Below are 27,088 nucleotides of genomic sequence, written 5' to 3'. Positions count from 1 at the left end.
CTATTATTTTGATTTGACTACTGATACATGACTTTGGAATGATGGAAACCCTCACGCAGATCATCTCTTGAATACCTGTTTTATACATTGTACTATGCAGATATATGGGACAAGCATAAGAAAATATGATATTTTTCAACACCACTGCAGTGTGTAAATTGCAATGTAAATTCTTGAGGAATTTGGAGGTCACGCAGCTTCACGCTAACAAAGCGTCGAGAATTCCATAGGTAAAACGGACGGGGAAACGATGGCTGAATTGAATCTAATGGCGGATGAGTTGGGGCGTACTTGGCTAAAACATGTTTATACACAAGATAATCGACCATCAGTGGAAGTACATTTAGTAATTCTACTATGTTTAACTCGGTTTAGAATCAAGAACTTCGCCGTAACATTATCACTGCACTACCATCTCTACTTGCTTCTGTGTGCGATTAGCTGCCGTGATGCTGTTTTCTCAAAGTGTAGCCTTTTTCCTTACCAGAGGGAAAAAGAGAATGAATGGTTCACTCTATCTCCTGAAGGTAAACGAGAGAAAGCGGTGAATATAAAAAACGTTACAAGGAAAGGCGAGAGAAGGAACTCTTATATGTCGCTATGCATTCCCATGTTGCCGTCAAATGTCAAGTACGAAGTATTCTTTCATGCAACTACGCACGAAAGCGCCCAAAACATCATCGAAAAAGGAATCATCTTGCGTAAAGGAGAGCATTACAAGGATTTCAGTGATGGCTGGGGTTTTTATCTTGGCAAAGACTTCGACGAAGTTCTAAGTACAAGGTGGGCCCGTAACAGACCTCCTTGTTCCGCTGTACTTGAATTTCGAGTTGCGGAAGTTGAGTTGAGAGGTGGTAAGAATGGTTTGGATCTGCAAGGAAAAATTGATGAGTGGAAAGAAGTAATCCAAGAGTTCCGTGGAGGTCCTTCTCGACATTTCCGTAAGCAAATGCAGCAGTACGATTTTATTGAAGGACCCCTGTTTGGTGAGGGGCAAAGCTTAAAAAATCCTATGCCGAATGAAGGCTCGTATCAGCTTTGCGTCATGAGCCAGGATTGTACAAAATTATTTGATCAAAATCTCCACTCGGTTTTTTTCTTCGAACCTGGCCGTTGAGCTGCATTTCATCTGATTGCACAGATATTATAAGCAATGACCTGCAACTGAGAATCTTTATTTTCTCTGGGTATTATTAGTCCTCTACTTTTTGGAGAAGAAAGGCGAAACTAACGATGGGTGGTTTTGCACCTTAATCGCTACAGTTATGTGTTGAAAATAGTTCCATTTTGTGTAGTAAAAGTTAAGTATAGGCCAAAGCAAGGAGTAATAAGTTTTGTCCATTTCAGGTTTAGAACTACTTTTGCTCAAACAGCCAAGCGCTGTTTATACAACACTTAACTGTCCAAGAAACAAAAGACAACTTTCTTGTGAAATCTGAAGTTTATATATCTTTTGGAAGAATAGAACATGCTTAAGACAACACTCACGATTCTCCAGAGATTGTGAACATGACTAGAAGTGCTATCTTCACCTCTGGTTGCACAGAATATGGCTTTGTATTTTCACTACATTACTTTTGGAAGGCTTAAGGGGTTTAACGTTTTTTTTTTGTCTGTGAAATCGACAAACATTGAAACCTTATCTGGGCCAAGTTGCTAATTACCTAAGAACAACGGTATCTTTGTCTGTATTCAGCTTAGCCTGGTGGCTCATCGATACTAATGTTGAGGACTTGTGTTGAGGACCAAGACTCTGTACTTTCTGAGACAGCAGTTTAATCTTCAACAGCTACTGACAACAACTCTACTAATTCTACTAGCTTACACAGCGAATAAATAATCAAATTGTAGACTTATTTTGGGTTAGCTGACTGGAAGAGTTTCTATTGAATATCTTATCGCCTATATTGCAACAGGTTTGCTATAGTTAGATACGCTTACGCAGCCGCAACCGACAAGTACCAAAGAACCAGTTAAATGCTAACAGTGAAACCGCCCAGAAGGACAAAACATAAAAACAGGAACTCGATTGTGGGTAAAACTCAAGGTCAGCTGTACTCCCCAAGTAAGCCTACTTCAAAGAACCAAAACTAAGCTTAACAAACACTTCAAATGGACGATACCAGACAAAAATTCAGGAACTAACCGTGTGGGGAAATACATTGAATCTCTAAGTCTATAAACTGTTTATCACGAAGCTAGCAAAATCTTAAAAATAGCAAAACTGAAGAACAAAACCGAAGGCAACTACCTCATAACACTAATCAAGTCACGGATCATAAATTTGAAAAACGAAACGGTAGCGTGATAACTACTAAAATGCTTGATAGGTAACTTATTATCTCAATTTTAGACTTTTCTTAAAAAATTAATTGTCTCTGTTTCAAATTCGAGTTTCCGGTTCTTGATGTATATCATCATGCCCGTAAGAAAATTTTAACCAATTAAAGTGTTTTATGCTATAAGATTTTTGGCGTGCGTGATTATCTTTTCCACAAACAGAGACATTTCCGGGAATCTGAAATAGACCATATTCGTATTCTTGGCAGTAAATTTTAGTTAGACTGCTGTCGAGGCTAATGCTGGCAAAGATCCGTTTTGAAATAAGTATAAGTTCTGTACTGCAAAAAAGCCAGCTTTTTTGTGTATACCATGAACGCAAGCAATCGGGCGAAACGTCTGGAGCGAGGTTGAAAATGGAGAGTGAGGCAATGGGCGCGTGAAGCCTACGCCCCTTGCGCGTGATTCTCACGCCGGAGGTTAGCGCCGTGCGCGTGGAAACTGATCTTGGGAAAAAAAGACAGGTTTGGCGACGGTTTGGCAGTCTATAGCCTTTGTACAGCCGTATGGGACAGGGACGAGGTTGATCCGTTGTCACAGTAACTTTAGTATCCCTGGCCCTGCGTTAGTATCCCCCGTGATCAAATCACTGGTATGGGTAACCCCGATAGGGAATTCCCAAAACACTGATACTGTGTCCTACTACTGGACAGGTGAAGGGAGGGTTATTCAAGAAGCATAATGTATTTTTTTACAGTATTCTACCGGTTTACGTTTTTATTTCACATAATGGAATACAGTGTTTTATAGGAAAAACGCCAAGCGTTGAATGAGATACAAGGAATTTAATCCTCCTCGACGGATCACGATATATTTTTTTATGTTGTAGAGCAGTAGGCTCCTTTCCCTCTCTCTTTTGTCACTTAATATCACCAATATGAGCAACATCTTTTCCGAACCTGATACTAAACAGCTTCAAACAAACGACAAGTCAACAAACAGTATAATGTATGACGACTATGACTTGAAGACGACAGACTGCAAATTTTCTTTGCCGGAAATACATGTATCTGTTTGTCGTAAGAATGTCTAAATATGTGCAATTCCACTATTGGGTTCGGTTTCATTACTAGTGCCAGAGAAAAAACATCAAGCGCAGCATGCATTGAGTGATTCAGGATAGGGACTACCAGAATGATAAAAAGTTTTCAGTAAAACAATCAAGTCTCAGTTCAACATATATATAAGAAGTGAATCCGCTTTTGTTGAGTTGTTGCACATGGAAGCCTTTCAATACATTTGACTTCTCAGCCTAAATAAATTATTAGCAGTCTGGGTATCCTGGAAGTGCTCAAGACACTTGCGTAATATGAGATAGCCTGTACCAAGCTCCGAGAAAATAAACCGGGAGGAAACTGGGGTGTCTTTCAGTTTCGCGTCTTCCCCACTATCTGAGAGCCTTAAACAGGCGAAATATGAGAGGACGATACCCAAATCGCAAGTGATCTTGGTATCTTGGGAGGGTACTTGGTGATACCCAAAACAATGGCGTAACAGTATGAGAAAAGGATACCCAAATCAGTAGCGATCTTGGTTTCTTGGGAGGGCACCCGGTGAATGATACCCTAAACACTAGCGTAATACAAAAAGGGGATACCCAAGTCACTGTTGATCTTGGTATCTGAGGAGGGTACCCGGTGATGCCCTAAACACTGGCGTAATTTGAGAAGGAGATACCTAAAACACGAAGATACGCAAATTACTGTGATACCGAATTTTCCGAATTGTGTAGTTCTAGAAAATATCCATACTCCTCCCCCTCCCCCCCCCACCACCCACCACGCACGGAGGGCAGTTTTGCTTTAGACCCCCCAACCTCTGTAATTTCCATTCCAGGGAATGCTTGTCATACCCCCACCCCCCACATCCTGGAATTTCCATAATTTTTCTACTTGGTTGGGTACCCTCTAGAAAGAATATTTGTGTCAAAAATGTTGTTGCGTTGTATTATTATGCGAAAGATAATGTTTTCTGCGGTAAAAGGATGTTAATAGGGTGTCTAATAATCTAATGTGGGGCGGATATGTGCGGATTTGGGGCCGAATTGTTCACTTTTTGTTGAAAGCACCAAATTTTCAGGAATGAAAGAACTAATCATGACTATTAATATGTGATGTGCCACCGAAAATTTTTGCTGTTAAAGCGGTTTTTGGAGTGATTACTAAAGTGGCCGCCATTTTGACCGGAGGTAAATATCATCCAACCGAAAGTACACGAAATTTAGCATGTTAAGGTCAAAATGACGACGAAATTTTTTGTTCTATGTTCTTCCAGATATTTATGTCGTATAAAAAAATCAACTGTGTTACAAAAATGGCGGTTTAAATGAGAAAACTGGAAGTAAAAGCGGGATAAAATGGAAAATGCAACTCACTAAAGCAATTCATTTAGTGAATTTAAAAAAAATGTGAAACAGTGATTCATATTTTTAAACAAAGGAAAGGCCAAACATACGAAAAATTAAGCTAGCAAAAAACAGATCATTTATGTTACTTGTTTTAAAAGAGTTGATCCACTATTAACCTTGATGCAGAATGCTTTGCGGCTTTCATAGTAATTCGAGGTATAATGGCTCCACCATTTTGTGTTATTGAGGAGTATAAATAACACTCTCTGCATGTATATATCGGATTGAAATTGGTTTCACTATAACTTCTGCTCATTTCAAAGTCATGAAATATGTTGGTTGTTTACCATTGACAAAAATTTTCCGGGAAATCTGTTTGTAAAGTAAACGCGACTTTCTGGGTCGTTCCAGGGGAAATTTTCCGGGAGCAACGTAACATCTGAAAAGGTAGTGCTGTTTTCGGACGGAATATTCCAAAAGGAAATTCGTGTTCTATTTCTTCAAAGCCATCTTTGACACCGGTTTCAGTTCGCGGTCGTTTTGCGGTAAATGGAACTGATTTCTACAAATGATAAACGCGATTCCGGGACGAAATTTACCAGTTCTGAATTTTACGTACCATTTACCCAAACTGTGGACCGACTGTTTTGCCCATATAAATGATAAGCAACCGTTGCCTTAATCAGGATTGGACTGGGAAAGGAATACAGTCGAGCCCCACCGGTAACAGGCACCCGCTTAATACGGACACTTTCTACGGCTCCCTTAGTGTCCATGCTGGCGGGGTTTGATTGTATCCTCTTTATGAACTTTAAGCACTTGAGATCCAGCTAGAACTAGTATAACAAGAATAGTAGCTACTAGCTATGTTTCACAGTCAATTTCAGGGAAAACGTTTAATTGTAAATCGTAAATATCATTTTAAACCAGACCGCTTGTGGAGCAGTTTACAATAAATTATTACTAATTTTTATTAATTAATGATTATGAATGTGAATTTTAGATAGACAACCTCACCGAGGACTAAGTCCCCTACTCTTTACAAACAGTGTCTGGGTCCTTTAACTTCCCACAGAATTTTATATGAATAAGGACTCTGAGACGGGGCTTACGGTTCTTTATCCCGAGAAGACTAGAAAGTCTAGCCGTTTACAGATGACATTAAAAAGGCAGCACTTTCTCGTCAGTTATTTAAAGATCCTGATCGAGTACTGATCCAGCCAGGGTTTGAAACCTCAGCTTCCCGCTCACCGGTGCTTATTCACCTGAGCTTACCGGGCAGCAGTTTAATTCATCTCAGTTTATTTCACTATCACATGAATCTGCGCCTCTCTCGACAGGAATAAGAGTTAGTCTCTTTTCCTCTCTGCAACCACCCCCAGAATGTCATTTCATTTTCGTGGACCGAGTAGCACTGATTATCGTGCTAAAGTTCACATGTAAGAAAGGAAAAAACGTTGTCCGAATATGCATCACTTACGTTAATCAGTATTTAATCAATTTGTAAAACGTATTCCCTCGGATATAGTATTGACAAATATGTCGCGCCTAGAACAGCTTGAAGACTAAGATCTGGGGTAAACGTGTATCAGGAGCTACTAAGAAACTGGAAAAAGCTAGTTCTTTTGTAAAGATCAAAACAAGCATGTGCTTTTTAGATACCGTGCACATTGAGCCACGCATGTCGTCTAGGGAAAGATGTCCAATTTTTTCCTTGTATCATTTGAAATCAATTCGCTGGAAAACATTTATCGTTATGCTACATCACAAAGCAGATCCCCTTCTTTTAAGATATGATATATTAAAATATAAGTTAAGTCTCTCCATAAGTCTAATGTTGCTTGTGTCCAAGACATTAGTTTTCGTTAAGTCCACTCTCCGTTCTCAGATAAGTACTCATGAAGCTTCTCTACCATGAAGCCAAGTTACCTTTCCTACCCTACATCTTCTTACTGAGGTGCTAACGTGTTTACTAAAAAGGCTGCACTTGCACTTCCTCCGTTCCATGCATTTACAGGATGTGACACGGGGAATACTTCTAGGAGGCCAAAAAGAAAGTGCCTGGAACACCTGCATCAACTTTCTAAAAGTCACTGCTGTGTTTACGGCTTGACTGGTCACCTCCAGAAGTAACCGGAGTGGTTTGTGTCAACTCTTGAGCGCATACACCTTCTTCTACATGATAGAAAAAGTCGTTCTTTACTGTCAACGAAGCCAAAAGTACAGTAGTTTTGTTGACGCGGCCTGCATTACTTAAACGTGTCAAGGGGACGGTAAACCATACTGCCACATATGGCGTCAGGCACTGGTACCAAGCATATCGGTCCCTAGTCTGGAAGATTTTGGGGCTGGATATCTCTAAGCAGAGAGTGGTGACTCTCCTGCATACCACTGTCAGCAATTACAAAGTTAAACGTGGAACTAGTGAAGTACGCTTTTAAGATAGGCTGTGGGAGGAGGCTGTGGCTTTCGCAACATCAGCCTGTGGTGCATAACTTTGTGCAAGTGCCCAGAAGAGTGACAAACATGAAGGGCAATCCCAAACTCTTTTTCGATTATAAGCACTCGTCTGGATGAAGTATCAAGTCATTAGGTCACCCAGACATCACCATTTATTCTTCGATATTCTGTATCATAGCCAAAGTAGGCTTAATTTTGGTAATGGATTATACACGATAAAAATAGGTAAGTGAGTGTATACATTTAAAGTAAATATTAAGGTAGAGAAAACCAGCAACAGAAGTTTAATCTCATCCCTTAAAAGTTCCGACTCTGGTAGTTTTACTTCCGGTCTAGCTGGCGGCCACTTATATATCTTTTCTATTCTATTTTTTGTAGACAATTTGCGTTGAAATAATATTTTTTGTATGAAAAAACAACTGCCTTGGGCATTTGCTGACATTTTTTATCCAAATTGTTAAAATTCAGACGTTTTAAAGAAAATGTCCATTTCACTTCCGGTTCAAAATGGCCGCCTATTTTTCGCACTTAACGGACTTTTTGGCGATGGCACCATATCCTATCTTTTGTAGGGCCTTGAAAACTATCATCATGCCAAATTTCATGCTTTTAACAGAAAGTGAACAATTCAAGCACATATCCGCTCTACTAAAGGACGTTCTTAGCTCGGTTACTACTTGACCGCAAAAGTGTTGATTGTTTGAAGTCTTCTTTGACATAGTCAAGGTAGACAGGCTCTTGTTAACAGATCACTGTAGGTCTGTCTTTTCGATGACGGATCCAGGTGTTCGCTTTTGATCTCGAAGGGTAATGCCTAGGAATATGATTTCACAATATTGACAGTGCTGACTGAGCGCGAATAGATAGATTACTTTGCAATTTCTTGACTGTTTGATATCGATGGCTACGTTTCGAGCCTATATCACGGAGGGTTTTATCAGGGTATGGTGTCTAGGTGCTGACTTTTATTTTGATTAGCAACGTTGCTGTTAGTGATTGGTGGATTTCAATCCTAAGTGCACGACTTTGGGGCTTTTCTCTTGGTGGTCAACTGTGTTCAGATCAGCTTTGGTGGTGTCTGATTGTGGAGAAATCCTTAGTGGTTATCCCTACTCAACCTCGTGCTCGCACCCCGAACAAAACATCGCCACCACTTCCGCTTTGTTCTCGCTGACTATTTATGATCCTTTACCTTGTTCCTCCTAAGGATAAAAATTTTCGAAAGTGCACCAAGGAAACAAAAAAAAATAGTAATAATAAAGAGGTTGTTTTAAAATAAACTGTGGTTTTGCACTAGTGAGGAAGTAAAACACAAAAATGTGATTTGGTTAAGTGAATTCACCATCGCGGATTGTGAAGCTGACGTTTTGAGGGATAGCCCTTCATTGTTGATTGTGGGCTGGGTCTGGCTTTTATATGAGATGGTGAAACAAAGCTATTGGTTTGGTATTGGTGGAAAAATGAAATGTGCCACAGAAATAAGTCTTCCATGATTGCCCAGCAGTTAGATGGGCGTGTCTGAGGAGATGTCAAAGAAGAAAATCGAGTGAAGATTCTTTTCAAAACTTTCTGCGAAGTCGTCTGAAATTAGACACATTTGGTAGGATGAGGGTTTTGGCTCGAACACCAGCTTGCCTGAGGTTTCGTCCGTCGTTACCCTCGCCGTGGGTCCCTCAATTAGGTCATACGATTTTAAACTCTCCAGTGTTGTTGCTGTTCGCGATGCTGTTCTGAATGAAGACACTATTTCTCGCCATTTTCCTTCTCTTTCGTTCAGACTGAGTCGCCGAGAGTTACTGAAATAATGTCGGTCGGCTGCAAAAATTAAAATGGCTGGCTTTGCTGTTGTACTTTTTGCCCAGTTGAAGGCATCCTCTATTCCTTTGGTTAAGTAAAAACCCTTTCCACAGCTAAAATCTCGTTTCTGTCGCCCAGCACCCAAATATATTCCCCGAAGTAAAATTTGTCGGGCGCTTTCATGGTCCGTGCCATGGTAAAGGAAAATGTTTTGATTGCTTTTTGGCAACAAGGCACTGAGGTTATTCCGAGCTGTATTACAAGCCTTGTATTCCTCAGTCACGAGGTTCATGATCTTGACTCGAGATAAGTCAATGTTACTTTCAATCTCTTCTTTACTGATCGTCGGCAACGATACCCATTCATTTGTGCAAGTACTTTGAAACAGAAAAGGAAATGTAGGAGTTCCCGGACACAACTCAGGATTATACTTGAATTCGTCATCAATAAATATTTGTGTCCACTCGCATGCTTCAATATGCTGTTGCGTGCTTTCTCCGAGGGAGCGTTCCAGTATAGTTTTGATGGCTTTACTTGAAGGATCGAAGCCAAGAGATTGAAGCAGTTCTTTAGAGAGAACTGTTTTGCCCGCTGGGGAAAGAGATTCACTTTTCTCTTCCAAAATGATTTGTATCCATTCCCTTTGTTCGCGGTGGTTTCGGTGTTCTGGTGGCATTTTTTCAAGGCAGTCAAGGAAATCAAACTTCAATTCAAGCAAAGAACACAAACGATGTGTCTCGCTTTGAAAGTTTGCCTTCCTTTCTTTTTCCAGATATGTCTCTTTTCTTTGCGACATAGTTTTCTCGTTAAGGGATTTGTTCAATTTCGTTACCATAGTCATCAAAGTCCTTTAATATATGTTTTTTAGGTTTCTTGGTCAAATTGTGATTGTGCACGGTCAGGTAACTTCTAACATAAATTTTTTAGGATAATGATAATGATTACAATGATCACAACTAATTTCTTCTTTTTGTGATTTTAATTAACTTTGCATAGGATATCTCTTCGGACGTGTCTCTTTTTAAAATATTTTTGTTCATGATCTGATCAAATTGGGATTGTGCAATTTCAGTGTGATTGTGCGCTTTCAAGTAGCCTCCAACATAATAGTATTAGGATAATAATGATGATTAGAATATCTCTTGGGTCGTGTCCCTTTTTAAAATATTTTTTGTTTTTGAACTGCCAATTAAAGTATCCCCCGATACAATTAGTGTTAATTACTGAGAAAACCAGTCTTTTCTATAGTGGTACGAAATGATGGTCTTTGCAATGTCTTCCTTAAGAAGGTCTCTTTTAGCTCGACAATTTAAATTCAGTGTCCTCCTTTCTTCATCATCTGGTTAAACCCCTCTTCTTGGTTAAAATGTATACACCTATTTCAATAAAGGTTGCTTTGGGAATCGTGCTTTGGTCTTTGAAAGCCATCGTTTGGTGATCACTCAAGCAAAACATTGCATTGTATTTTGCGTTTCATTATGACCAAATCCCAAAGCAGCCTTTATTGAAATAGGTGTATGCATAATCAACAGTGTGCGTATGTCGAGGTGTGAAGCACGCGAGACGTTTGGCGGAGCACGAAAAAGGCGTAACATTAGCCGAGAACAACTCTAGCCACTGGAGTGCTCTCCAAAATTCCCAAGTGCTTCATATCTCGACGTTTGTACAGCTGAAGCATGAACCAATTGTTTTATAACATTTTGAATGCGATCGATGTGGTAGTCATCTTCCATTGCGCACGCTAATAATAGTATGCGACAATGTCTCGTTGCTACATAGAAAATTATTATCCATGGTGGCAATTTGTTGTTTTTAACTGACAATTATGTTTACAAATGCTTTTATCTTCAAGCTGAGAAAAAGTTTTACAGAAGTCGCTTAAGGTAGCATTCATTCTAAACAAAAAACTTCGCACGCGCCATAGCTCGCGCAGATAACGACACTCGACTCACTTTCTCTGCAGTTTACATTATAAAACACTATGTAAACGCTTTATCGTGTAGTCTTGAATTATAGACGCACGTAGGAGGATTGCTAAACTCACAAAAAATCGAGGTTTTTCGGTTGTTAACGTCATCAGCGTGCTCAGCTTGTGGTATTATGAAGCCAGCTCGCGCTGTTGAAACTGATAGGGTGAATATTCTGGCCGGTATGTGTAAATTCAATTGATTCCTTAATTTTAATTTTGTGGTGATCAAAATAAGTAAATTGCGGAAACAGGTGGAAATTCACTACCGATGATTAACCAAACGAATCTGTCTGACAGATAAAATTATTAGTCGGTTATTTTACTTTTTAACTTTTAGTTAAAAAGAATTCCTGCATGCAGAAGCCCCAAATTTTGGAGTTCTGGAAGAAATGGACCCTGATAAAATTTCTTTCTTTTGTTGTAGACTTCACCAACTGTGCCCAAGCTCTAATCTCTACCTAAATGCAAGCAGTTCTTAGAAATATGAAGTTATAATGGAAATCATAATTCTGTCTAATATGAGAAAACCAAGGTCCAACTTATATGTATTGTTTGGACATATTTGTGGCTTTTTGTTTTTTATGTAATTTTTATTTCTGATCAGTCTGATCAGTGATCAACTGTCCTAGTTTCTACACCCTTAGTAAACTAAAGTTGTTTTCTTTTACGAATTAGGGCCATTTCAACTGTTTAAATAAATGATAAGGGAACATAAAAGAGTTTTTAGATGATTAAATAGACAGAATGTGGTAAGAAGTGATTTCGGAAACAGCGAAATGCAGCTGAAAATGAGTTGAAGCTCTCTTATTACTGGGCTAGATGTGCGCGAAATGTGGTTCCTGACTAAATTAAACTAAAATAACTTGAGCAGGATTTTAGAGAATAGAGGTCATGATAAGCGAGGGCCATGCGTTAAGGAAGAGTGATGATTAATCCGAATTTTTGCACGGACGATTTATGGTGTGTTTTGGCGACCAGGGTGTATAAAAGTGAGTATCAACTAGCATTAGAGATGACTCTACAAGCATTTTTGGGAAGAATACCATGGAAGAAGATCAAGGACTACTTGAAAGCTGTTGTAGAACTCATCCAATCTACCCCATTTCCTTTCCAAAGCGAAAAAAGAAATGAATGGTTTTTCCCCCGTCTTACGCGCAGACGAAGGCGGGCTGTACAGGTTATTAATGTTACACGTAATAACGAGGGTGGAATACGCAGGAGAGGCGAGAGTTACCTTTCTCTCCATGGCTCTGATAATTTCCAGTCACTGTCAGGAGACGGTTACGAACTTTTTTTTCATGGGACAAGGCACATAAGTGCTGCAGATATAGTAAACCACGGTATCGACTTGAACAGAGGGGGAAGGAAGAAGGACTTCAGTGATGGCGGTGGGTTTTATCTTTGCAATGACTTTATTGAGGCGTCAAGTGCGATTTGGGCAGGTAACAGACCCCCTTGTTCCGCAGTACTTGTGTTTCAAGTGCCAAGCAGGGAATTAAGACCTGGACCTGGACCTGGACTTGGTTTGAATCTGCAGGGAGCTAACGAGAGGGAGAGGTGGAAAGAGGTAGTTAGACATTTCCGCCGTGGTTTGCCCTCTCGAACATTTTTAAACGAGTTAGGTCCGCACCATTTCATTGAAGGGCCTATGGCCGGCGAAGGCCAAAATTTTCAGAGACCTGTTCCTAACGAAGGCTCGTACCAGCTTTGTATCAAGAACAAGGATTGTGCCGAATTGTTTGATCAAAGTCTTCATTCGGTAGTGTTCTTTGAACCGGAACGTTAAAACGCCCTTAAGCGTCGATAAAAAAAAAGGGATAGTTCTGACAGGAGTAAAAAAAAAAAGAACCAGAACAACCTTTTCAATGAGTTCTTTAACAAAAAAGCAAATTTTCGATGCCCAGCTTCACTCTTGTACTCTGCAAAAGGGTCGGTATTTACGTACAAGAACCGAATGTATGTGAGACGGTGCTTAGTTCATTCTTATTTCTCACTATACTGTAGACACAAAATGTCTGAGTCGTGGCAAAGGCCGGAAACGGAAAATAGTCGAAGAGGTAAAGGAATCGAGCGCAACAGTAGAGTTGGCTCCCTTAGAAAATGCGAATTTTTTGAACTGGACAGTAAAAATATTTAAAGTCTTTCATAACGCATTTAATGAGATCTTATCAAGGTACCTTTAGAAAGCCAGATATTTGTCACTTTTTATGCGGTCAGCTTTGATACCAATATTCAATAAACTAACTACAATCAAAATCATGGTATAGGAACCAAACCTTCCACATGAAAAGTTTCCCTCTAAATATGGTTCCGTACTTTTAAAGTAAATAAATAAACACATTAAAAACTATAGTAAAACCTGAACGGGTTTTCAACTTTGATTGATTTAAAATTTACCTTTTTCTTATACCAATTGTCGAACCCGTGCTACCTGGGTGTAAACCCTATACCGTAGGGGAATTTTACAGACCGCAAATGATCCTCGACTGTAAATGATCCCCAGACCGCAAATGATCCACAAAATGGACCGCAAGTGACCCCCCATTATCGACCGCAAATGATCCCGAGAGGAAAATAGATTAGATACATTATTCTTAACAAGAAATTCCTTAAATTTTATCTATCGGAGACGTCGGATCAACTTGACAAAAAGATAACTTTTGTAACAGTGAAAGTCTCTGAAAACGATCCTAAATAAAAGTTCGCTCTAGTACAGCCCTAGACCGCGTGACAGGCGTTTGAAAGGGAAGGGAAAGGGAGTTTTAGGCGCGAGAGAAAAGCGAAACGTAAAATCCTCTTTCCCTTCCCTTTCAAAAAACCTGCCACACAGGCTAGTACAATCCGATTGGGAGAATTCTTCCTCCAGCAGCAAAGGCACTAGAATTGAATTCACAGGTTTGTGCCGACAGGGTCCTTAACACTATAGACGTGACATTTTCACGAGCTGTAGTTGCTACGTGTATTTCGAAATAAATCGGAAACCTCCACAGAGTGATAAATACAGTGGCCATATTTCCCTATTCCTACGCGTTAAAATGGGCGCCACTCTTGCCCTCGCCTCCACCCTAAAACGAATGATGTGCCTTTTTCCTTGCCTGTGTCGAGTATAGTTGAACACGCTCCTTTTTGCCCAGTTACCTACATTTCCTGTGTTCTGAAAATTAATAAGGACTTTACTAGTGGGCTTTAAGTTTTTGTCGGCTTTTTTATGAACCGTTTAGTTTTAAGTACGAATATGCTTTGTAATATTGGTATACATAGTGGAACCCTTACTAAGTTTTTAATGCTTTCTAGTAACCTTTTGCTAAATTTAAATTCGGTATTTAAACCCACTTGTAAGAAAAGATTGATATATTTTTATCTTTTAAATAATAATAGTAATAATAATTATTAAAATAATGATAAAAAAACATACTTTATTAAACTCTTCTCAAATTGAAACTTAAATAGAAATTTAGTATAACTATAGTTAAAAAAGACTTCTTGGTGGTCTAGTGGTTTTCAACAGAGCAAATGTAAACAACGGTCTATAAACTAAAAAAAGATGAAATTTCTATGTACATCCCAATAATAAAGTATCTATAGCCGTTGAGTCTAGGGAAGTCCTGCTTGACCCTTCTCTATTTCTAGATCCCTGTCCTTAACATCTAAGTTCCTCCTTGTCGGGCTTCTCTATCCCCTTAGCATAGGAGCGCGCTCCGCAAAATTGCAAAGGACACTTTCGCCCTGACCCATGAAATTGTTGTGGCGTACCTCTCTTGCTTTTTTGCAGATAATAGCTCGGCTAATCTTGAGTGGTATCTCAGGCATTCGTCAGCCATCCCTCCCGTCGTTGTAAATACCAGTGGGGTGAATGTGCCTTACTCTATTTCTGTGGCGCGAGAGTTGTATTTTCGCTTCTTTTCATAATAATAACAATGATCACGCAATCTCTCCTATTATTTTCATTTAGAACTCATCACTTGATGACCACACTCTCGAACTCAAGATGTCGAGCAGGAAATCCACGTAAGTAGTGTCATGTGCAAGTAATGATGTTTTCTGATGAGCCAAGACAGAGAGAGAGTAGCTCATTTGAAGGGCATGATCCTTTTAATCCAAGGCTCCCGGGCTCGAGCCCCACCTAGGGTACAACTTTATTTACTTTTTATTTATATATTTATTTTTAAAACTGTTATGGACTAGGTTATAGGAATTCGTTAAGTTTCAGACGTATCTTGCATATCTTATTTCATTTTTTCAGCGATAAAATATCACAACGCAAAACAGCTACTGCAACGAAGCAAAACAGTTCTAAAATACTGGTGCGAAATGTACCTTTTGAAGCAACAAGAAAAGAACTCAAAGAACTGTTTGGGTAAGTATTTAGTGTGAAAGGTTTGCACCCATAAGAGTCATTTCAAAAGTAGGTTGACTTTGATCGTTCAGGTGAACGTAGTTCTGAATAGGACTCTTGTTGTTGACAGTGACTGACGTTTCTACAACTTGTGCGGTAGTCATCTTTAGAGTCAAAGTGAGTTGTATCACCTCAGTTGATGATATTATACTCTGGTTATTGATCTTATTGGTCAATTACGTCTTGATGTTATGGTCGTCTGTCAGTTAAGCCGTGGTTAACTGACAGACGACCAATAACATCATGACGTAATTGACCAATAAGATAACTCAATTTGCTACCATTTTCGAATAATTGGCTCCGGCACACAACGTCTCGTCCCGCTTAAAGAACAAGTATGCTTGAAGGAGAGGTCACCGAGGCGAGGGGTTTATTGAGAGATCAAACACTGCACTTACGACATAAAACGGAAGCACACATGCAAACCTATCGAATGGACTGCAAACCTTAGAAAACAACCAATGAAGAAGATCGCCAAAGCAATAAAAAGCAACAACATCAAGGACAAAACAAGAGAGAAGTTAAGAAGCTCGCGTCTAGTAAACGTTGAAAAGTACTATTTTTCTTCGGGAAAAAGGAACTACAGTGTACCTAGCCTTTGTACAGACGCCCTCCCTTATGAGGGGAGGGGGGCGTCTGTACACAGGCTACAGTGAACCATGGTTTTGAGAATGCAAGTAAATGTGCAGAATGTGCAATGCTTATCATTTCGCTTTGATACCAGAAGACTCCCAGAATATGCCATTGGGCGAGGTTCCGATACCCGTCTCGCCCCTTTCAAAGTATTGAGAACAACAACGACCGGAATTATCCGGGGGTATAGTTTTCGGGGTCTCCAGTGTTGACAAAATATGACATATAACAATTTAGCGTTTTAAGTAGCTTGTCTTTTGGACCGAAAGCCTTAAAGAGAGTGTTGCGGTCTACATAACTGTGTGCTTTCGAAAACTTTGAAGTTTTGAGAGTAAAAGCAGAGACAGACATTTACCAAAAAAATTATATTTATTTCTTCGTAGCACTTTCGGAGAAATCAAAACACTTCGGCTTCCTCAAAATCTGTCGGAGTCTGGAACACATAGAGGATTTGCGTTTGTCGACTTTCTCACCAAACAAGATGCAAAAGTAAGTAACCCGTATTATGTTACTATAAAATGAATACATTTATATACTATTCCATGATGCTAATTGTTTTTTTTCTGGAGAAAGCAAGTTTCAGTCCACAGACCGTCATTTTTCTCATTTACCCACCATTAACCAATCATAAGTAACGCTTGCCCAACCAAACAATCCCACAAATCGTTGCGCCGCAAACTTGCGTCCATTCCCCTTATAGTTTCTAGAGTTAGGAACTGCAGTTTCATTTAAGGGCCCTCTGACATATCTCTTGGGGCTGTTGCTAGAGAAAATTTTGGCCGTATATCTTGGACTTCTTTTTCCATACATTAGCCATCTTGTAGCGCAGTAGTTGTCAGTGATATGCAGATGCAAATATGACGACATCGGACCACACCCATGATCACATGACCAAAAAACGAAAATGTCTATAATTTCGGATGTTTACCATTTCAATCACTATTTTGTCGTGCTTAATTTCCCCGATCTTAAATTCCGCGTCATTTGCCGAGTTGCCGAGTTTTTCTCCCTGGTCTCTCTAACATACGCTCAGTTATGAAACGCCGAATCTAAAACCCTTCAAGTTTAAATTTACTACAATTCGTCGTTACAGCTGGAGAACGACAGTACACAACATTTCAGGTGAAAAGGTGTTTCTATGTTATACATAAAAATTGACCTCATCAAATTACGATATTCGATATTCCCATATATTTCCTCTTATTTCAAACATTTTACATCGCCCATTGTATTTGTGTCATGCCTCCAGCAAACCGCTCGCGCCCGGGAACTGCCAACATATGTATTGCCAAACCTTGTCATGAACGTCAAGGATTGGTCCGCAAAAGAAAATCGGTAAATAAGACAATAAGGGGAACACATAACAACAAAAAACAGACAAACAAACAAATTGCAAGGAAAATAGCAAGAACCCAACACCCGGATATGGGTAGGCCATTATCGATTATCCTAGCATAATTTTAGGTATAGTGCGCCATTATGAGCAAAAATTTTAATTGTTTTTTTTTCCGGAAAAAGTACTGGGTTAATTGCTGGGAGTACAGATGCTGCGTAGTACAACATCTTCCACCTACTGCTACTACTGCTACTGGGGGTGTATTCAATCTGCCAATCACCGGATCCAGTTCCAGCTATTCGAAAGCTTACCCTGCCCCGCACGGTATTTTCGAGACATAAACCATTTCGCTTTTACCAGCTGTTTCCACGTTACGGGGTCATTGCATGGGTTCTTTTAAATATATTTAGCCTGCGTAGCATGGCAGTTTTGTCGGGCGCGCAAACAAGCCTAGTGATACTGTGAGTGTGGCCGACAAAACCGACATGCTACGTAGGCTAAAATATATTCGGAAAGTTTAAGCTGCTACAAGCTGTAAGTGAGATGGTGAAAGGAGTTTTCAAAACCCCGTGTGGGATACGGTTGGTCAATTGACTCCAGGAAACCGCATATTTCAAATGCCACTGGTCTAGAAGTTTGCATCGATCATGTTGAGAAAGCTGCTCTTGCAAATTCAGGATCGCTTTCCTCGGTACATTTTGGAAGGATAGTGCTGAGCACACGCGAGGGTATAAAGACATATCTCGTCGATCAGATGTCGGAGCTGCGAAATTCAATTCTCAGCCTCTCACTAGGGGGTTCTGGGGGCATGCCCCGCCAGAAAATTTTGAAATGTAGAGGCTCAGAGATGCTCTTGTAAGCATTTGCCGTGGCATTTTTCTTCAGAAAAGTCAATCTTGGGCAGGTGTAGAAGTTCACTTTTTTATTCTTTAGCGATACTGGTGCCAAGTTAATGACCATCTGCATTTTAAAGCATTTGAAAAACCGCTACTACCAGTTCACATGAAACGAATTAACCTCATTAAAATGCTTTTCCCCTCAATTCATCCACCTTATATTAGCTGGTTTTATCTTAACCAATCCAATTTTTTCTAGGGGTTATTTTCTCAATTAAACGTTTCTTAAAAAAAAAAAAGGCCAAAATCGAGACAAGGCAACTGCCTCGTCTTGCCTTATGCTAGCTACAGTTCTGGTAACACCATGAAACACCATAAAGCACCCTGTAACACCCTGTAACACTTTGTAAAACCGTGTAGCACCCTGTAACAACGTGTACCACCATAAAACACCGTGTAACACCTCGTAACAACGTCTATATATCTCCGGGTAACACCTTGAAACACAGTGAAGCACCCTGTAAAACCGTGTAACACCATGAATTCACCGTCTTACAACATGAAACACCGTGAAGCACCCTGTAAAACCGTATACCACCCTGAAAAACCGTGTAACACGATGAAACACGGTGTACCACAGTGTAACAACGTGCAGCCCCATGAAACACCATGTAACACCCTGTAACCCCTTGTAAGATCGTGTAACACCATGAAACACCGTGTAACACCATGTAACACCCTATAGAAGCATGTAACACCGTGTGACACCATGTAACACCGTGTGACACTATGCAACACCGTGTAACACCCCGTCACAACGAGAATCACCATGTAACACCTTGAAACCCCGTGAAGCACCCTGTAAAACCGAATAGCACCCTGTAACACCGTGTAACACCCTAAAACACCATGAAGCACCCTGTAACACCATAAAACATGGTGTACCACCCTGAAACAACGTGTAGCACCATGAAACACCGTGTAACACCCCGTAACAACGTGTATCTAGCACCTTGTAAAACCGTGTAACACCTTGTAAGATCGTGTAACACCATGAAAGACCGTGTAACACCATGTAACAGCGGGTAACACCCTCTAACACCATGTAACAGCACGTAACACCGTGTAACACCCTGTAACACCATGTAACAGCGTGTAACACCATGTAAGTCCGCGTAACACCATGTAAAACCCTCTAACACCATGTAACACAGTGTAACACGATGAAACACCGTAAAGCACCTTGTAAAACCGTGTAACACCTAATAAGATCATGTAACACCATGAAAGACCGTGTAACACCATGTAACACCGTGTAACACCCTCTAACACCATGCAACAGCATGTAACACCGTGGAACACTATGTAACACTGGGTAACACCATAAAATATATATAAAATAGTATGTTAACATAACATGTCACATAACACCATGTAATACAGTGTAACACCTTGTAAGATCATGTAACACCATGAAACACCATGTAACACCATATAACACCGTGTAACACCATGTAACACTGTGTAACACCCTGTAACACCTTTTAACACCTTGTAAGATCGTGTAACACCATGAAACACCGTGTAACACCATGTAACACCCTATAGCAGCATGTAACACCGTGTAACACTATGCAACACCGTGTAACACCATAAAACACCGTGTAACACCCCGTCACAACGAGAATCACCGTGTAAAACCGAATAGCACCCTGTAACACCGTGTAACACCCTAAAACACCATGAAGCACCCTGTAACACCATAAAACATGGTGTACCACCCTGAAACAACGTGTAGCACCATAAAACACCGTGTAACACCCCGTCACAACGAGAATCACCATGTAACACCTTGAAACCCCGTGAAGCACCCTGTAAAACCGAATAGCACCCTGTAACACCGTGTAACACCCTAAAACACCATGAAGCACCCTGTAACACCATAAAACATGGTGTACCACCCTGAAACAACGTGTAGCACCATGAAACACCGTGTAACACCCCGTAACAACGTGTATCTATCCAAGGCATGTAACACCTTGAAACCCCGTGAAGCACCCTGTGAAACCGAATACTACCCTGCAACACCGTGTAACACCCTAAAACACCATGAAGCACCCTCTAACAAGATGTAGCACCATGAAATACCCTGTAACACCCTGTAACAACGTTTAGCACCATGAAACACCGTGTAACACCCCGTAACAACGTGTATCTAGCACCTTGTAAAACCGTGTAACACCTTGTAAGATCGTTTAACACGATGAAAGACCGTGTAACACCATGTAACAGCGTGTAACACCCTCTAACACCATGTAGCAGCATGTAACACCCTGTAACACCATGAAACACCGTGTAACAGCATGTAACACCCTCTAACACCCTGTAACATCATGTAACACCGTGTAACACCACGTAACACCCTGTAACACTACGCAACACCGGGTAACACCATGTAGCACCGCGTAACATAACACCGTGTAACATTATGCAACACCGTGAAACACCATGTAACACCCTGTAACTCCATGTAACACCCTGTAACATTATGTAACACCATGTAACAACGTGTAAGGCCATGTAACAATGTGTAGCACCATGTAACACCGTGTAACATTATGTAACACCGTGTAACATTATGTAACACCGTGTAACACCATGTAACTCCGTGTAACACCTTGTAACACCATGTAACACCCTGTAACATTATGTAACACCATGTAGCACTTTGTAACACCGTGTAACACCCTGTACGAGCACCATGTAACACCCTGTAACACCATATAACACCGTGTAACACGCTGTAACATCATGTAAAACCCTGTAACACCATGTAACATCGTGTAACACCATGAAACAACATGTAACACTATATAAAACCGTATTACTATGTAACACCCTGTAACACCATAAAACACCTTGTAACAACATAGTGTTACATGGTGTTACAGGATGTTACATGGTATTACACGGTGTTACATGGTGTTACAGGGTGTTACACGGTTTTACATGGTGTTACACGGTGTTATGTGGTGTTACATGGTGTTACAGTGTGTTACACGGTGTCACATGATGTCACAGGGTGTTACATAGCAATACGGTTTTACATAGTGTTACACGGTGTTTGATTGTATTACATGGTGTTACAGGGTGTTACACGGTGTTACATGGTGTTACATGGTGTTACGCGGTGTTACGTGGTGTTACACGGTGTTACATTAAACCGTGTAACCCGTAACAACGTGTAGCGCCATGAAACACCGTGTAACACTCGGAAACACCGTACAACCCGATGAAACACCGTGTAAGAGCCTGTAACACCGTGTAAAATCATGAAACAGCAGGGTATTTAGTATTTGACTATACTTACTTATAGTCCTGAATTTCACGCCACGGATGGCATGCTGCAGCCTTTTTTTGAAAAGTTGGATTAATTTACCAAGGAGGAAAAAGTTTCCTTCCAGTGCTCCCTAGAATCGTTATATGCAAGCGCATCGGAAGTGAAAATGCTTTCCCTTAGCAACGCGCGAAAGATAGGTCTTGGGGCCCTGAAGCCAGGCTCTGAATTTGCGTGAAATGCAATTTGCTCTCTTCTTAAGATTCTTTAACGTATTCACTGAATACGCGAAAACGTTTTCTCGTAGAAAACGATTCCTTTCTCTTTACATTCTCAAACAATAAAATGTTATTGGTTTTTGCTGAAGAAACAAGTCACTTGTTCAGAGTAAGATTACGAGGTAATTCCGTCGTTTTGATATTCTTTTAGCGTGCCTTCGAATCCCTGTGTAGCAGTACGCATTTGTACGGAAGGAGACTGGTACTCGAGTGGGCTGAGGATGAGGACAGTGTAGATGCTCTTAGAAAGAGAACCGCTGAACACTTTCATGGCAGTATCCTTTTTTAACGAAAATATAAAAAATAATGATGTAATGATAATAATAGTAATAGTAATCATAACGTTAATAACAATGAATTAATGATAAAGAGAGTGAGTTGATCTACAGTATCTGCATTCTATACGTTCGGTACCCAACGCAAAGAAGACGAAACGGAAAACGTGCCTGTATAAAATATACGTAGAAACCGCGAATGGGAAGGGTGAGGGGTGTCGCGAGCGCGGGAATTTAAGGCACTCAGAAACGGGGAGATATGTTGAATAAGTGGGAATAGCTTACATCCCTTACATTGGTTTTCTCGCCCGCAGTTAATGCAAGGAAAGCGGTAACCGTTCGAGATGTTTTAAAAACCGCAGAGAAAATGGGCTAAGAGTACTCTTTCCAGGGGCGTATCTGAAAGATTCAGAAGGGGAGGGGAAGCGACACTTGCCAGCTTTATAGATTCTATTTATTTTCTATACAATGATGTGAATGCTCTTCGCGCTGTGATTGGTCTTTGGCCATGATCTATTACAGTACAGATACATTGATGACGTCATCGAAAAACTTGTTTTCACTGTTTTGTTCAATATGGCGAGCTGTTTTAAAAATGTTTGTGAGATTATTTCGGATTAAAGCAAGTGAAAGCCTCGAAAGATGTTTAGCAGGAGCTATTTACAAAGAAGAAAAATGGAGAAACTACTTGAGAATGCCTAAACTACAAGAAATCTTCACAACAGTTGCCATTGTGTGTCACCTCTACGAGAGACTCGCTGTTTTGTAAAATGTTTTCGCCATTATTCTGCTTTGAGCAAGAAAAGAAGTTGAAAAACGTTCCGAAGAAACTGTATACAAGTAAGATAAAGATAAAAAGAAGAAGCAGGGACGAAAAGTAGCGCTTGGGACTTAAAAAATACCTAAACTAGCACAAATCCTCGAATAGTCAAGCGGTATGAGGCAAGTATGTGTGTCGTCTTTACTCTTTTCTGATCATTGTATAAAACAAATAGATTCCATGTTGCCGTTGGTCTGTTCAGTAATAGATCACAGCGAACGTCAAAATCTGGTAAAAACATCAGTGACACGCTCGCCTGCGGCTCGTCTTGCACTTGTTTTTACCACATTTAGACGTCATCTGTGATCTATTACTGAACAGACGCGCGGCAACATGGAATCTATTTGTTAAACTGAGAATTACTTAAAAATAATGCGAAATACCCAAAAAAGGTGCGGGTGGTGCCTAACTCCCCCAACCCCCCAACCCCCCCCGGCCAACCCATAAATCCACCCATTCGTTCTGAGGTCTGTTCTTCCTCCGTCTTTTGCTCTATCTCAATGCTGATCATGTAATTTGAATGTCTAGACATGCAACAATTAGCGAGAAATAGATGTTGTGAAAAAGTTAAAAAAGCCTTCACTATCATTCAGCCCCGAAAACAGCAAAGAAGAAGAAAGACTTGCTGGATGATTTACTGGACTCCGAAATGCAGGAATGAAGATCACCGCCGTCACAACAACGAATTGAAGGAAGGCAAGTTTAACTTCCTGAAATTACGAATATGAGGACATTTTCTGGTGCGAAACACGTCACTTTAGGTCGAAACGTGGATGTTCAACTACAAAGAAGTAAATTCATATAGTTGTTTCGTTAACAAGAACAATACATAGGTACTTAAAATTGTCTGACAGTGTCTGGGCCATAATACGCTGAAAGCGAGGTGAATAAAATGCCGTCTTTTTAAGTATCTATCTTGATACCGTCATAACGAACTGTTGTATCTAATCGTGTTTGCAGTAATACGATAAACCCGGCTTAGGTGATGCAAGTGACTGCGGCATTACACTTCACTTTTCATCCTCACTCACACTGAAGCACAATGGATCCTACCGAATATAAATACTGTTGTAGTGTTGTTTAATTGGTCCATACCTTCTTGAAATTGTTTATTTTTTCTAGATTTTTTTTCGTCGTTTTCGCCAATGCGCCGTATCCGAACTACGGGAAAGCATTAGCACCTACCGTCTGGCAAGAACGTTTTGCGGATTGGCAATTTTTTTTGTTTTGCGGGAACTAGTTTTTCTGATTAGGACAGATTGGTTTTTCTTGCTGGCTGTGGGGAATTAAGTTTTGCAATTTTGAGAAAGTACTCAATACCCAGCATTGATAATATTTTCGTTTTTATTGGTTACGTGCAATAGAAATACATATTTTCCAACAATAAACCAGTATTTCGTCGTATACCGTTTTGTTTTTTGAATGAAAGAGACACGGTGTGATTGAACCGACACGATTTCTTAGTACTGTATATTAGAGAATATTTCTGGAGTAATTTTTGTTTGCGGGAACTTATTTTGCGGATCGCTGGAAAAATCGCAATTAGAACCCGCAAAAATTTCGTCCCACGCGGAAGTATTAAATTCTACAGGTGGATAGGGAGAATCACATTTTAAGTTAAAAAGGAACAAAAATCAAGAAAGGCTTTTGCCCCCCCATGTTATCCCCGTCTAGAGTTTTTCGGAAGGGTTCTTAATAAAACCTCGTCGTCAAATGGTCATAGAATACCGTTGTAGAGGAAACATGATAATACTTTTTTAAAAATCTAATTTATACTTTTTAACAAATTTGCCTCACGTCTTCAAAGCTGCAATCCATTTTAAACCTGAACCACTTCAGTAGCCAAATACATTTTCGTACAAAGAGGTTTCAATATGTATTAAAGAAATGGTTAAAAAGAAAAAAAGAAAACAGTTTCCCATACCGGCAGTCGAACCCGGGCCGCCTGTGTGACAACTAGGAATCCTAATCGCTGGACCATACGGGATTTTGTTGTATGCGTTATTTGTCAGTATTATTATTTGTATGCGTTATTAGTATGCTAGTACTGGAAATTAGTACATAATTTTTATCAATTTTTCTTCTTCCAACTGGATTTAGCCGTGTTTCTCCACAGGAGAGTGCTTCCCTGCACACCCATTCCGCGCGTCACTCAGGGTCGGCTTTTTTCACCCTTTACCGCAACTTATAAAATGAACAGTAAGAAAAGTCCAGAAATACTTTTAAAAAAGTTTAAAAAAATGTTCCGCACATCTTCAAAGCTGCAATCTATTAAACCCTCAAACAGGTTATAAGCCAGACCATCGTTTTCGTTTTCAGGTTTCAGTGTATAAAGAAATCTTTGAAAAATTAAAACGTTTTCCCATACCGGGAGTCGAACCCGGGCCGCCTGGGTGAAAACCAGGAATCTTAACCGCTAGACCATATGGGAATTTGTGGTATGTGTTGTTTGTAAGAATATCATTGCTAATACATAATTTTTTATATACATGTATATTTCATCTGGGATACTGGAGTCAGACACAGGTTGCCGAAGTGAAAACAAGAATGTCTGACCACTAGACCTTATGGAAGTTGTTAAAACTAGCATTTTATACTATGTTTATGTAAAGTGGCTGAATTTAAACAGTTGCTATATTTCTTCCATTTTTGTTCGAGTGCTGCCACTTTTGTGAATTGGTGAATTTCATTTAAGTTCCCATCCGCTCTGCTTAAAATTGCCTCTGCTATGAGCGTAAGGAAAGTATTGTTGACCATCTTTCTTGATCGCCATACTCGCAAGCAAAGTCGTGAAATGCTGAGATTATACCTAACCTGAGATCAGGCTCCATTTTCGTTTCGCTTTGTAATAACATTCCGGCGGGCAAGGCTAAACGAAAACAATCGTTAGAGAGAGTGTATGAGAACCGCTAAAATTTGGCTTGATCTCAGGTTAGATTATATCAAAAAGAAAATGCAAACATGCAAACTAGCGATTGTCTTGAAAAATTATATTGAAATTAATGAAGAGTTTTAATAATTTATCTTTATCATTATCATTATCATTACCACTGTCATTATTATTATTGATATTATTATAATTCTTCTTCTTCTTCTTCTTACTATTATTATTATTATTATTATTATTATTATTATTATTATTATCATCATTAAAAAATAACGGTAAAAACTACAATTGTTTTCCCATACCGGGAGTCGAACCCGGGCCGCCTGGGTGAAAACCAGGAATCCTAACCGCTAGACCATATGGGATTTCGATAAGTGATTTTCCTGTGTTCATTAGTATCACATACAGTTCTCTTATTTAATTGACGTAGCGGGACAGCAACCTCGAACTCAGGGCTTTTTCGCAAGGATTGAGAAGGAAAGGTGCTTGTGATGGTGTGTAAGAGTTTCAGTTGTTTTCACCATTTTCACATAGACCATAACTTTGGGACGATTGTAATACAGCGATTATAATTCCTGGTTGACACTATGACGCACACATAATTACGAAGGAAAGGAGTTCATCTAGGTGGATGCAGGAATATTTACAGGATAAGAATATTTACATGTAATGATGGCATAAAAATATTTTCCTGTTCAATAATGAAAGAGAAAATGGGGATAACACAGGTATCCGCTTCAAGCAAGAATTTGACGAGGATTTCGTGATTCAGATGCTATTTAGAATCCTAATTTGACGCTTCGAGAAAGGTCTTACAGCAGCATTTACGTTTATGAGAATAGGCTGTTAATGTTGGTGTCAGTCTTAGGCGTGGTAAATTCCCGTTGTAAGGGTTTCAGTTTGAGCCTTACAGGCGTTATGTTGTTTATTAAGTTGTTTATAACAACAATAACAACAACAACAAAAACAACAAAACTTTATTAATAAAAAAATAAAATTACATAAGTATTGCCCGCAGCTAGCAAGGCTATTCGAGGCGGGACAATGCGTGCAAAATATAAAAATAAAGACTAAGGCTATTAACCCATTCGCTCCTGGAGATTTTGCCGAAAAACGCGTTTTGAAGCTAGTCGAGTGGTTTTCTGGTCACTGTCGTGCTATAAAGAGCTAAAACTTACCACAAACTGGTTTACAGGTCGAACACTTCGCGGCCTTCTGATCCAGATGCAAAATATCAGCTTGCGAAGTTCGGGCATGCGCAGAAAGCAAAATTTCGAGATACTTTACTTTTCGCTTTCTCTCCTCCCTTCTTTTTTCGCTTTTCTTGCCTCATTTTTTTTTTCTCTTGCTGGGCATTTAGTGGGCTTCATTTTGGTG

The 27,088-nt window shown here is 39.9% G+C and overlaps 2 protein-coding genes and 2 non-coding genes across 6 annotated transcripts in view; 1 reads left to right on the top strand and 3 right to left on the bottom strand.

The window, feature by feature from the left end:
* The window catches only part of LOC140952140 (probable RNA-binding protein 19), a 63,147-nt gene that overhangs the window by 25,614 nt on the left and 10,445 nt on the right, over nt 1-27,088 (top strand). Inside the window, exons 10-14 of one of the 3 annotated variants that reach the window (XM_073401567.1) lie at nt 14,866-14,921; nt 15,157-15,270; nt 16,326-16,431; nt 21,881-22,004; nt 23,418-23,520. In XM_073401567.1, the coding sequence (XP_073257668.1) occupies nt 14,866-14,921; nt 15,157-15,270; nt 16,326-16,431; nt 21,881-22,004; nt 23,418-23,485 (468 nt within the window). In that variant the 3' untranslated portion in view covers nt 23,486-23,520. Of the gene's footprint in view, nt 1-14,865; nt 14,922-15,156; nt 15,271-16,325; nt 16,432-21,880; nt 22,005-23,417; nt 23,697-27,088 lie in introns of those variants that run through there. The other 2 variants (XM_073401568.1, XM_073401566.1) reach the window with 2 other exon arrangements.
* On the bottom strand, nt 8,600-9,755 carry LOC140952146 (uncharacterized). Its single transcript, XM_073401573.1, has one exon. It carries the CDS (start codon nt 9,738-9,740, stop codon nt 8,652-8,654), a length of 1,089 nt encoding a protein of 362 aa, XP_073257674.1. The 5' UTR covers nt 9,741-9,755; the 3' UTR covers nt 8,600-8,651.
* Nucleotides 25,184-25,255, bottom strand: Trnae-uuc (transfer RNA glutamic acid (anticodon UUC)). The gene has a single exon. It is a non-coding gene; the product is annotated as a tRNA-Glu (tRNA).
* On the bottom strand, nt 26,005-26,076 carry Trnae-uuc (transfer RNA glutamic acid (anticodon UUC)). The gene has a single exon. It is a non-coding gene; the product is annotated as a tRNA-Glu (tRNA).

The sequence above is a fragment of the Porites lutea genome, chromosome 11, assembly GCF_958299795.1.
Source record: "Porites lutea chromosome 11, jaPorLute2.1, whole genome shotgun sequence".
In the NCBI taxonomy this organism is placed as follows: Eukaryota; Metazoa; Cnidaria; class Anthozoa; order Scleractinia; family Poritidae; genus Porites; species Porites lutea.
The sequence above is the reverse complement of the archived record's forward strand: the minus strand, read 5'-3'. Positions and strand labels throughout refer to the sequence as shown.